Source organism: Gouania willdenowi, chromosome 22 (genome assembly GCF_900634775.1).
Source record: "Gouania willdenowi chromosome 22, fGouWil2.1, whole genome shotgun sequence".
NCBI lineage: Eukaryota > Metazoa > Chordata > Actinopteri > Blenniiformes > Gobiesocidae > Gouania > Gouania willdenowi.
In genome coordinates, this window is record NC_041065.1 from 1780142 (window position 1) to 1794533 (window position 14392).

The 14392-nt window shown below is 35.6% G+C and overlaps 1 protein-coding gene across 11 annotated transcripts in view; it reads left to right on the forward strand.

Moving 5' to 3' along the window:
• Positions 1–14392, forward strand: part of kiaa1109 (KIAA1109 ortholog) — a 188069-nt gene that overhangs the window by 173143 nt on the left and 534 nt on the right. For all 11 annotated transcript variants that reach the window (XM_028438564.1, XM_028438569.1, XM_028438571.1 and 8 more), the window contains 8 exons: positions 585–774; positions 2393–2610; positions 4846–5097; positions 7383–7586; positions 9568–9762; positions 9848–9982; positions 12506–12665; positions 13152–13284. In XM_028438564.1, coding sequence (XP_028294365.1) covers positions 585–774; positions 2393–2610; positions 4846–5097; positions 7383–7586; positions 9568–9762; positions 9848–9982; positions 12506–12665; positions 13152–13284 — 1487 coding nt within the window. The remainder of the gene's footprint in view (positions 1–584; positions 775–2392; positions 2611–4845; positions 5098–7382; positions 7587–9567; positions 9763–9847; positions 9983–12505; positions 12666–13151; positions 13285–14392) is intronic.

The window sequence follows — 14392 nt, forward strand, 5'->3', positions numbered from 1 at the left end:
TGGTAAACAAAAAGGTTTACGGCGATTTTTAAACTTTTACTGATTTTTAGATCAACCCAAAGCAGCACAAGTTGTTATTTTGACTGAAAAAGCTGTTAAATGATCCTGAATACTTCACCTCCTGTAGAACTCAGTGGACTGAAAGGGAGATTGGTGTCATCAATGATGTCATTTCAACATGGCAACACACAGGCTCCAGAACTGTAAACTAGTCCCATTTTAAAAGTTAATAAAAGGAATATGGTGCAAAAGAATGTGTTTTGTTAGGCATAGATCTACTAATAAGAACATTTCAAAGGTTTTATGACACATTTGTAAAAACAGTGGCTTCAAACTTTTAAATAGCACACAAACTGCTGTAAAATATGTGGACTGGATGGAGACGCGTTTCGTGCATGTGTAGAACGGATTGGGCACTGACAAGTTGTTCCCCAAGGAATGAAATGGTTCAGGAAATCAGAGTATATAATAATAATAATAATAATAATAGTAGTAGTAATGCAGGTATCCTTGACCTGTTTTTAAAGGTGTGTTTATTAACTCTCTACCTGTTTCTAACTCTTCCTCATGTGTTGTTGTTGTAGCTCACATCTCTGAACATCCCAACCAGCAGCCCAGCCATAAGATCCAGATCACCATGGGCTCCACAGAGGCCCGGGTGGACTACATGGGCTCCAGCATCCTGATGGGTGTGTTCAGCAACGCTGACCTGCAGCTGCAGGACGAGTGGAAGGTCAACCTGTGCACGGTCGACTCCAGCCTATCAGAGAAAAGGTAGCGCCTGATTGGCTGCTGATGTTTGCTCTCCTCAACTCTTTCACTGTGTTGTAAATGTCACACTAACACTAACATACACACTAAATGAGTATATACTGTCTACTGTATACTATAGTATATACTGTCTACTGTATACTATAGTATATACTGTCTACTGTATACTATAGTATATACTGTCTACTGTATACTATAGTATATACTGTCTACTGTATACTATAGTACATAATGTCTACTGTATACTATAGTATATACTGTCTACTGTATACTATAGTATATACTGTCTACTGTATACTATAGTACATACTGTCTACTGTATACTATAGTATATACTGTCTACTGTATACTATAGTATATATACTGTCTACTGTATACTATAGTATATATACTGTCTACTGTATACTATAGTATATACTGTCTACTGTATACTATAGTATATACTGTCTACTGTATACTATTGTACCAACTGTCTACTGTATAATATAGTATATACTGTCTACTGTATACTATAGTACATACTGTCTACTATATACTATAGTATGATTAAGATGGTGTTCGTTCCCACTGAACTATACTTCCAAGTTTTCCATGATGCATCTGGAACCTCCAGCGTTAAAACCTTGTTCACACTGAGGTTAAATATCTCTGTTGATTTTCCACCTTTACTTTGAAAGTTCTGATTGAGGAAGTGAGGAAGTAGAATATCAACATGTGCTCTGTTGATCCATTAAACTCATGTAGACATATTTCACACATTTTCAGAGACCATCCATTGGTCGACTGACTGAACTAAGTAAGAGCCTTATTTACAAAACAGTTTAAAAAAAAAAAAAAACCTAATGGAAGACAAGAAGAGATGTTTTTATTTTGAAAAAAGGGATGTTTGATTTTTGGTTTGAAACTGGTCCAAGGACCATTTTACCTTCAGCTCCCAATGCATCATGGGACTTTTGAGTATGACTAGTGTGCACAATTGTTCTTTTTTTTTTTTTGTATTATTCTGTTTTTATTATAAAGTGTCCTTGGGTCGTCTGAAAGGCCCTTTTAAAATAAAACATATTATTATTATTATTATTATAATAATTATAATAATTATAATAATAATAATAATAATAATAATAATAAAAATGTCCCAATATAGTATACATCTGGGTATTTTTTGCATACTCAATTTTTTCATACGATGTAATGTGAATGCACTACATCAGTGTTTTTCAACCTTGGGGTCGTGACCCTGTGTGGGGTCGCCTGAAATGTCTCGTAATTGATATAAAACTACTGATTAAAATTGTGTGTATATATATTATTATTATTATTATTATTAATACATTATTATTATTTAATTGTTATTTGTTACCAAACACAATCTCAAACAGATGTATTCTATACTTTCACTTTATCAAATCTAACTAATCACATGCACTAATCCTGACTACTCTGTATTTGTAACACAGCATAACAAACATATAATAATTCCTGAGATAAAACACCTCTTGGTCGACAGAAATGCGTGATATAAAAATGGGGTCACGACCTGAAGAATTCATACTAATTTAGACGTCACACTTAGTATGAGTAGTACGCTAGTATGACATCTACGCCCTGTCACTTCTACCAGTGAGATCTTCATCCATGGAGACCTCCAGTGGGACATCTTCCAGGTCATCATTTCCCGCTCCACGACCCCTGACCTCATCAAGATTGGCATGAAACTGCAGGAGTTTTTCACTCAGCAGTTCGACACCAGCAAGCGTGCCCTGTCCACGTGGGGCCCCGGCCTCTACCTGCCCCCCAAAACGCCTGTGATCAACACGGAGAAGGGCGGCGCCGAGCTGTGTGAGCATCATCTTCACTTCTCCACGTGTTCAGCATAATGAGATTTATAATCTGTTCTATTCTAATCAGCTAGTGAAGCACAGGTTGTTCAGCATCAGGATGCAAGGCTCGGGTCCATTACAATTCAAATCATAAATCGTAATTGAATTGTAATTGACTTGGTGTGGAAATTCTATAAAAATTATTATTTAATGAATGCAAACCTGGGGAACCATGTTACAGTTCTATGGCTTACATGTGTAGGAAGTAGACCACCACCTAATAATTAAAATAAATAGATGTACAGGCAGAGTAGCAGTAGTTTATCCTGGTTTACCTCCTTCTCTCCTCTGTGTTTAAAGTCCTGATGGAGAGCAGCACAAAGGAGAACTTCTATCTGTTTTTAGCGGCGAGGGGGGGACAGCTAGTGGGCAGCCAGAGGGGAGCAGTCTGTATTCTGGGTAGAGATGATGAGTTCTGTCCATATGGATGGACTTGGTTTTCTTCAGTATCTGACTTTTAAAAATCTCATCCAGACTCCTGAATTTGACCCCGCCCACTTTAGATACAGAGCGTCTAATTGTCTGTAGGGAGTTGTTGTTTCTGATGGCCTGGTTACCAAACCAGTAGAGGAAAGAGAAGGACAGGACAGTCAATCAAAGAGCTAGAAAACATGTTCCACAGGCTTCTGTCTATATTGACTTTGATGAGTTTCCTCAGACAAAAGAGACGTTGCTGGACTTTCTTGCAGATCATTTCACAGTTCAAATGAAATTTTAATTTGTTGTCAATTATTGTGCCAAAATATTTGTAGTTGGTCACAATCTCCACTGGTTGGTTGTTAACATTACGTCTAAAATCAATACAAACCTCCTGTGTTTTAGTGACATTGATTCTGTGCACCTGGATATAAAATCATCAACAACCCGTCTATGACCGACTTCACCATTACCGCTAACGATGACAGAATCATCAGCTAATAATGAATCTGTCTGTTTGGTGGCTCAAGTAATCATTCATATAACAGGGCAGACCAGAACTAGACAATGTTCTGAGTTGTTGTGATTTGTTTAAGAAGTTTTTCAAATAGCTACTCCTCCGTTAGTTCTCTTTAGGTGGGAATGCAGTTTGGTATGAATACTCAATGAATTAATATGATGAGACACTCGAAGGGTCCGGGGGCCCACCCCCCCATTTTCGGTATTTTCCAAATTTATGGAAACAGTAGTGTGATATATCGTTTCAAAGGTAATTCAACGTAGATGATTAATTAAGGTCATTTTCTCATTTATTTGTGAGTCAAATATTGCAACAGTTGGTGTTACCGAATCATTGACACATACCATTATATTAATGGGGCCACAGGGGCCCCATTTTTCAAGTTATTACTACTCCGTTAATGCTCGTTGAATCGGGCTGTAATTTCACATGGATATTCTATGAGCAGATGTCTAGAGCCTCTCAGAGAGATTTTTTTACTCTGTGGAACCGAGTCATTTAACTGAAGACTCCGGAACGTTGTACGTGCTATTCAGCGTGGAGACGTTCTGCAGGCCCAGCTGTAGTTCATCCCAACTTATGAAGTTATTGCTGGCCTTCCTTATCATTTTACCCTCTAATTAAAGTGAAACCATGAAAATGTAGTATTTAAGAAGAGCATTTCTAGCTAATAGCCCTTCAGACTATAAGTAGCTCACAGTTCCAGAAAGGTTGGTGACTCCTGTACTAAGTGATTATTATGATTATCATTTTAATTAAAAATAAACATGACAAAACCCCATATTTTTAGTGCTTTTATTTGTAAATTTTACTCTTTCTCTTAAGTACCTTTTGTAGTGCAATCTTTGTACCCCTAGGGTTACACATACCCCCATTTGAGAAACACTGAGTTAATAAATAATATAGTATTATAATATTTTTAGTGTATTTTATAGCTGATTTAAGACATGGGTCAAAACTGACCTGTTATCATAGAGATGCTAACAGAAAGCTAACACAACAGGAAGTTTTATGGGCTTATTTTTTTCAGACACATTCGTTATTAATTGTAATTGAACTTTAATAATTAAGAACATAATTGTAATTAACTTTTAGGGGATAAAAAAAATCCGAATTGAATTGTAATTGGGAAAAATGCCAGGCACTGTTATTGAACATGGATAATTGAGGGCGTAATTGTAACTGAAAACTGTAATTGACCCCCACCCTGTCAGAATGTGATCAGAACCTCCTCCTGTGTGTTTGTGTCCATCACAGACATGGACGCCGCCCATCACCGCCACTGGCCCGATGTGCTCAAGGTCATCGCCGGCTGCCACATATCGCTCTTCCAGATGCCTCTGCCCGAGGACGCCGTGCAGCTGGGCGGGTCCATGAGTCTCCACGGCAACCACATGACCCTGGCCTGCTTCCACGGACCCAACTTCAGATCCAAGTCCTGGGCTTTGTTCCACCTGGAGGAACCAAACATCGCCTTTTGGACCGAGGCTCAAAAGATCTGGGAGGACGGTGAGGGTGGCGCACACATGCACACACACACACGCACACATCAGGGTTTGGGTCAATTATAATTGGTAATTAATTACAATTATGACATAATTGGTGAGGATGCAAGAGGCATTTTGTCTTCCGTCGTCGTTAACTCCTCCTACACCGTTTGTCCGATTTTCACAATTAAGCTATCAAAAAATTCTGAAAGTTCCCGAGATTTCTGCTTGTACTTTTATAATTTATAACTTTTAAACTGTTTGACATTTTTTCTTTCCCATTTATTTCTGTTTCTGTTTGTTTCCAGCCCTTCATCAACTGATTTTGACCTTTAGCATCTTCAGCTATGACCTTCAATCATTTTTTCAGCTACTGCTAATGCTAGCTAATACTAGCTAATATTAATGCTAATACAAATTTACGTTGATGCCAGTTAATGTTAGCTAATGTTTATGCTAATACTAACCAATATTAATGTTAATAATAGCCAATATTATAGTTAATAATAGCCAATAGTAATGTTAATACAAATGTATGCTAATGCTAGCTAATGCTAAGCTAATGCAGTGAGACGCGGGCCAGCACCTGCATCCTGACTTGCATATTCTTAAGGAAATGCAAATATTCTATTTAAAATGGTAATTGAAATAATTGTTGCTGTTGTAATCATCATTGAATTGTAATTGACTTTGTAATTTTACTTGGAATGAAAATTCTATAAAAACGGTTATTTACAATGTAATTAAATATTTTATGTTTGATATCAACTTTACCCGTTGGTTCTCTTGAGGATCATTTCAGAATTAGCGCTAAGGCCGTTTGTGGCCCCCGGGCCTCCATTTGACCCACATCTGACCGAAAGGAACACATGGATCAATCTGCACGCTTGCAAATCTAAGATATAAACACTAAATCTGAGATAAAATTGCTGAAGTCTTATGAATTTATCTGTTCATGAAGAAAGTCAATTTGACTTGAATAACTCAAAATAAGATTGTTAAATTTAGAAATAATCTAAAAGGGCAAAAAAATAAGGTAAAAATGCTCATTTTAAGTTTCAAATACTTGAAATCAAACTTGATTCTGTCCAATAATAGGTGAAAAACACTAAATATAAGACATAAATAGTCCTGCTATTGATAACATGGATCTAGAACTGTGACAACATTAAATATATGAAATAATTCCATTGTTGACACCAAGTCCATCTGTTTAGTGTGTGAGCAACAGGGTTGGGGTCAATTATTATGCAATCACATGACCCATAATTCATTACAATTATGGTGTAATTATAATTGTGAAAAAACTGCTGATGTTGTAATTGACTTCAGAAAATGTACTTTGTAAATGTGATGGAAATGTTTGTCAATTATAAAAAAACCATGTTACAGTTCAATAAAATATGTTTCAGGTTTACCTGTAACTTTTCTACAGGATCATTGTACCGTTTAAAAATCATATAAATCTAGGGCTACTGTATATACTGACAGAAAAAAGGTGAACATATTAATATCAATATATAATATATTTTAGCGTATTTTACAGCTGATTTAAGGCATGTTTCAAACTGACCCGTTAGCATTAGAGATGCTAACAGAAAGCTAACACAAGAGGAAGGTTACGTTTCATGGGCTTATTTATAAAAGCCTCAGTAATTGTGATTAATTACAATTGAACTTTAATAATCGAGAACGTAATTGATTTTAGGGGGAAAATAAACAAAAAAAAATTATTTAAAATGGAAAAAAAAGCTGTAATCATAATTGAGTTGTAATTGAACATGGATAATTGAAGATGCAATTGTAATTTAAAAATGTAATTCACCCTGACACACACACACACACACATATATATAATACACGCCGTATAAATGATACATAATGTTTGACTGATATTATTCAGACAATAAGTGATAGATATTCATTCCTTCAGCATTTTCTCTTTTAAATTTCATTGATTTTGTGATCAATTTTAATTTAATTTTGGAAAATTATGTGAAATATTTTCAGGAAAAGGGAGTTGAGATTTAAAACAACTGTAGTCGTGACAAAAGTGTGGGAAAATTGCGATTTTTCAAATATTGAGTAGTTTCAGTGATTGTGCGTATTAAAAAGGGCTGATAGATCTATAACTGAATTATTAAGTCATTTATACAATAGTGTTTGTTTTTCTGCTGTTTTTAAAAACTAGATTATGTTGGTTGATTCTTAAAGAAAAAAAAAAAAAAAAATGTAAAGGCCGTGGGAAAATGTGGTTCAAAGGGCCAGATTTGACACTAATGTCTTTGTGCCTGTCTCTCCATCCAGGCTCCAAAGACGACTCCACCTACATCGTACAGACTCTGGACTTCCACCTGGGTCATAACACCATGGTAACCAAACCCTGCGGTGCCTTAGAGAGCCCCATGGCCACCATCACCAAAATCACTCGCCGTCGCCATGAGAACCCTCCACACGGTGTAGCTACGGTCAAAGAGTGGTTTAACTACGTCACCGCCATGAGGAACGAAGGTAACACGACACGTGTGATCAAAGAGCTGCTCGGTCACAACACACACACAGCTGCTGATATTAATTGGAATACATGATATTAATATTAGCCAAGGAAACTTTACAAATCTAAAACAGTGAAAATTAATAACAAGGTTATAAAATCCAGGTGAACGTTCCAGAATCATTCCATCATTCAACAAATCATTCAATAAATCTTCAGGACATCCTCAAAATCTAGAAACAACTGTTCTTTAGTTAATCAATATTCCCACTGTACAGTTTTAGTCTAATCTGATCAATACTTTCTGAGATATGAACAAGTTAGTGAGAGGGGGTGTGTCCTTATTTTCCATCTTCCAATATATCTGTAACTCCATCACATATAAAGGTAAATATGGTATAGTAATAAGCTCCACCCACTCTCTCAGAATATAGAAATAGATCTGCTATACATCCTATCTGGTGGACATGTCAGCTCCTCTAAATAGTCACTAAGTCAGTGTGTGTTTGGGTCTGGAACATGTTCAGTAAACTACTTAGCATATGTCTCAGCTCTCTGTAATGTGATCAGCTTAGAGCTATGAACATAGACTGTTCACATCACTAATGACTAGTCACAGATATGCATTGGTTCTAGACTCACATGCTCTAAATATCATTCTTTGTTGGGAGATAAAACAATATTTCTTTATGTAACTTCTTCATTTTTATTTTGGACCCAAACTTGAGGTTATTTCACCACTCGTGAATATTTATAACATGAGGTCATTGTAGCTTTGTTCTGTTTCTAATAATCATTTATTGTTTTTTTCACTAGAAACATTAAGAATATAAAAACATTGCATCAGAAAACACAATATTTATTATTTTTGTACATTGTTTCTCTTGTGTTAAGTATGGATTATTGTTATTTACTGTGTGGAAATTCTGAGAGTTTTATTCCAGGTTTCAGGCTTTGTTTTTTTCCTGTATTTATTGTTTTTGTCGTACTTGTTCTCCTTTGTCATGTTGTATTCTTTCTGTTTTTAATATATATATAAAACATTTTAAATTGCCTTTTCAAATCTGACCAGTGACACCAGATGAAAACTAGCGTTTTTTAGCTAAATCTGTTTATTAATGTGCATTGGTCACGTTTACATGTGAGCTTTAATTCTCCTTTAATTCAGAATAAAAGTAAAATCCTTATTAAACTGACCTTGTAAACACTTCATTCCTAATGCAAATTTAATTCTGATTAAACTTATTGTAAATCTGAATTTGGTGGCTGGTTTATTTCCATTTTAATTTCATATTAAAGAATTCTGGTCATTCTGTGCATGTGCGACTTGCCGGGATGACGCGCTGATGACGACATAGTCCAAGATGGCGGCCCGTACTGTAGCCAACACTATTTATTTAATAAGAGCTTTAGAAGATATAATGAAAAGAGTGGATGAATGGAAGAATAAGAATGCAGACATTTACACAGACTTATTATACACACAGACGTCAACAAACAGAAAGGTTTTATCTGCAGGACATGATGCGCGGATCATTATACAGTTATTTTTTCACTCAGTGGAGGTAGAGCAGCTGTTATATTAACCGCTGGTTTTTATTGACCAAAGTACGGTGTTCTACTTCTCTTCTCCTGCTCCACGGACCAAAGTGAAACCGTGTGTTATTGTTCAGCTTCAAAACTACAGTAAAAATAAGAGAAAACAGTTCTCATCTGATCTTCTGTTGTAGCTGAAAATAAAAGGTTTGTTGTGTGTTTTATTCTGATACACATGATACGTCACGTTCTCCCCCTGGTTTTTCATGTAAACCTCAATTCAGGAATGACCATTTCCATGTAAACATGAAGCAGAACACTTTCATTCTGAATAATTTAATTCAGAATAACAAATTCTGATATAAATGACCTAATGTAACCGTGGCCAGTTTAAATAATCAGCACATTTAAGTTCAACATATTTCTCATGTTCTATATTTCCTCTTCTTTCTCGTTCCTCAGAGCTGAACCTGCTGAGGAACGTGGAGGCCAACAACCAGGAGAGCGGCGTGGCTGCTAAGAGCTCCAGTCTGCTCAGCAGCTTCAGAAGCTCCTCCAGCTACAACCATGAGACAGAGACCATCTTTGCTCTACCCAGAATGCAACTGGACTTCAAGTCCATTCACAACCAGGAGCCCAATGAGCCGTCGTTATCAGGTGACCTCACTGTCAGTCCTCCTCATGGAGATGTTTCTAATGTACACGCATCCTAAATGTTCTCCGGTTGTTCCTTGGCCTCCAGATGCTGACAGTAAGCCTAAGGTGGAGTGCAGCGTGGTGACGGAGTTCACCGACCACATCTGTGTGACCATGGACGCTGAGCTCATCATGTTCCTCCACGACCTGGTGGCGGCTTATCTGAAGGAGAAGGAGAAAGGTTTGATCTCAGAGAGCCCCCGCCCCACATGTTGGAGATAGCTACATTTTCATTTTGGCCAGATAGTTTCAGTCTAACATAATAATATTCTAACATAAATCACAGTTTAAAAATATATATCAAGACCAAAAAATGCTTATTTGACATAAATCTTATGTAATACACATAAAATAAAAGGAAGCATTCAGCAAGGTACGTTTGAGTTGCTTTTTCAGTTCATCTGTATATATGTACAGTATATATATATATATATATACACACACATATATATACTTTATTTTATATATAACATTTAACAAAGTACACTTTATACTCTTACAAACATTTCTACTGCTTTGTATAACTCTAAAATATATTGTGACTTTTTTTTTTGAAAATAGTGTCACTTGTTTTAATTTTTTTATCAACATTATTCCACAATTTAACCCTTAGAACAGACACACATCTGTAAATTCTGGTATTGTTAAACGCCTTCTGGAAGAGCCTTTACATCATCTTTGAACATAAACAATATCTTTACATTTCATAAGTTAATATTTAATAAATAATAGATGTGTGTGGTCATGAGATCCTGCTTTGTTTATCAATCGTACAGCTTTTTAAAAAATAAAAATAAAACAATATCATTAACAACGGTGTTAAAAGTGGTTCCCAGAGTTCTACATAGTACGTCATAAATGGCAGTATGAAAGTACAATACATTACAATTAAAAGTATGACAATATCTCGATACGGTGATATGTTGCGATATTTTTCCGCACGATCGATTATCGATATGCTCCCGCTAAGTATCGATTTTTAAAAGAAAAAAATGTAATTTTTAAAAAAAAAATTCAAAACCTTTTATATTAGTTTACATTGGTATGTTGACACTTATTTACAGAAATATTTCACTAAAATAGTGTCACTGACACTTTTTCAATTTATTTTCTTTCAGATATAAAATGAAAAAAATATTTATCACTTAATCTCTTTTTTCTTGTCATTGATTATCGTAGATTGATTTCTGACCAATATATCGATAATTGCAGTATCGTCATATCGTGAGATAATTGTTATCGTGAGCTTTGTATCGCGTATCGTATCGTGAGGTACTCAGAGGTTCCCACCCCTAATTACAATACAAGTCTTTTGTTTTATATAATGTGTTGTGTTGATATTTTTGTATTTATATAATTTTTATGTTGCATCCAATATCATTTAGAGTCAGTTATGACTCCCAAGACCCACTAGATTTTATAATAATATAATTTATCATAGTTTTATTTCTCCAAATACCTCGTTTTTGGTTCCAAAAATCATAAATTTAGTTTTTGCAACGTTAAGTGATGTTGTTTTCAAACCACTTTTTAAGCACTGTAATTTATTTTTCTATTTTTATCAAAAGTTTATTTAATCTTTTTTGCAGAACAAATTATGGTGGTATCATCTGCAAACATAACACATTTGAACAGGTTTGATACATGACAAAGATGTAATTATTGTTCTAAGACACAAGTGAGAAATTCATCCTGAGACTTTGTTTCAGAAATAGTTGCGTTTGTTTCAAAAATGGTCTCAAATTTTCCAGAAATATTCTAGAGCTCATATCTTTGCTTCTGTTTTAGCTATAATGACTAATTTGATGTCAATTTATTTTTTGGCGATCAAGGTATCACAGCCCCCAGTTTGGGAACCATTGCTCTACATCCATCAACCCTTACCCTTGACATGAACTCTCCACTCCTCCTTAAAAGTTCACCATGGTGGATTCCATCTGATAGTTCTGAGAGTTCGGCTCCTTCCATCGATGACTAGCGGCTTTCCAATAATACTGCCAACGTAATCAGAACTTTGCGATAAATCAGGAAAATGCTAGTTCCAATCAGCAGAACACCCGTTATCATAATTCCAATCTGTTGGTCGTCTTCCACATCCTCAGGACATACGGGCTCTCCCCTGCCCGACCTCCTTGTTGAGAAAATTTGACCAATAGCGTTGAGAGACCAGCTGATCAATTCCATGTATAGATTTAGGGTCGGGATGCAGAGAGAGGCTCCTATTACGTTTAAGACAAGACAAAGAGCAGCAAGCAGGGAAAAAAAGGAGGGAGCAAAGTAAAAAGTGTCCGTCTGCTCTGAGAGCAAGGAGGAAAAAAAATATATACGTGTATTTTAGGGACAAAGTGTGATCTCACACGTGTCTTAGAGGTAAATGTATTCCTATTGTCCTAACGTACTCCATGTATAAACCTCCCTAATAAGATATTTATAAAGAAATAACAGATTTATTCAGAAATGTGCTTTAGATTCAACAAACTTTGAACATATGCTTAAAAAGACTCCTCACTAATAAAAGTTATGTTAATTTAAAAAAAAAAAAATCACTTTAGAGAGAAACTAAACTATAAAACCTGCTGAAAACGATTGTATGAGTGTATGAAGTAGTGCTGTGGATTGTTCTAGCCCAACTATTTTCATTTCTTGTATTTTATTGTAAAATATAAGAGTTTGTGTGTGTGACCTTTGACCCCTGTGCCCTCAGCCCTCTTCGCCCCACGCATGTTTGCAGCCCGGCCCGGACAGAAGAGCCCCCCCTCTCTGCACGACCACGCCCACACGGACAAAGACGACAACATCAACTACACCACAGTGGACTGGAGGGAGTTCATGTGTAACACATGGCACCTGGAGCCCACCCTGAGGTACGCACACACACACACACACACACACACACACACACACACACACACACACACACACACACACAGTAATAAAACACACACTTCTGAAAAACTCAGCAGTTTAAAAAGGAAAACAAACAATTTTAAAAGAAATCAAGACAAAATCTCATGAATCTTAATTATTGTGAATTTTTTTTTTATATTTTATGGTAATAAAAAAGGGGCGCCACATACAAAACTAATATTTATTCTATTTTACTATTTTGAGACTTGTATAAAAAAAAAAAAAATCTAATTAAAAACATCCAGAACGTAAGTTAGTGCTTTGTGAACAATGCAATGATATATTAATTATTCATTTTACACATTATGTTATCACTCATGATGAAAATAATAAACATTATTTAGTTTTTTTAAGCTCATTTATTGTTTTCATTGATTCAGTCAGATATCAAAATACATTTACACTGTGTGTGTGTGTGCGTGTGTGCGTTCCCCCTCCCTCAGACTCATCTCGTGGACAGGGCGTAAGATCGACCCAGTGGGCGTGGACTACATCCTGCAGAAACTGGGCTTCCACCACGCCCGGACCACCATCCCCAAGTGGCTACAGAGGGGCGTCATGGACCCCCTGGACAAGGTTTGATATTCATCCAACATAAACAATTCAATACAAAGAATAAACATTGATTTAAACAACAAGAAATGTAACGGACTGAAGCAGTAACTGTTTATAACCAAACATTATATAAAAAAACAAATCAATAACAGCACTATTCATCAGATTATTAAATTATGTTTCAATAAGTGCAAAATATTTAGTTTACTAACATACAGTGAACTGATCAACTTAAAGTTCAGATCATTTCAAACTTTAACACCATAAACAGAAACTTTTAACATTTGTTCTAAATTTACTTTGTTCAAAAATATAAATATTTATATTTTCCTTCTCTTTGTTTAAAAAGTGAAATAATACTCAAAGGAAGGCTTTTATTTCTTACTCCAAATAAAACAATTTTAACCTTATTATATCCATAAGTTCGTTACACAGTTCGTTAATGTGTCCTTAATTCCACTTTATTTATGATTCCTAAAGCTTTCTTTTGTAATGTAATTAATGTATCTATATATGTTTTAACATGTATTAGCTCAGCTTTCTGATCAATAAGCCATGAGGTAAAACAATATAAGTGATGAATAAAGCAACTTCACAATATACTTTATGTTCTATAGAATGCAATAGTTTTAAATATGTTCTACTGTTTGTGCTGCTTCCACTAAAACTAAAGAACTTGGTCTCATTAGCTGAGTTTCCATTACACAGTTTTGCAAAATAAAAGTAAAATTTCTAAATGTCGACAAAGTATAATTGAGCTTTAAACGTGTTTCTATTGAACGTTGTTTTGGGGAGGAGCCTCGTAACGCCCGTGGAATCTCATCCCGTGAGACTTCTCTGCAGAAAGACGGACGCTCAGAACCTCCTTAGAACATTTAGTTTTCCTTTGTTGTTTCACGTCTAATGTGGCATTAGTCATTTTTTAAGTCTAATGCTAAAAAATCTCTTCTTCTGTCCACACGTACCGCGTCATGTTTACTCTGAGAGCAGTGGTCATGTGACCAGGTACGTCACATCCTTATGTAAAAAGTGTTTCTATGGCGCTTTTGGACACATTTCAATATCGAAGCGTCTGAAATTCCTCCTCATGAGAGCGTAAAAACGTTTTCCATCACCAGTTTTTATTGCG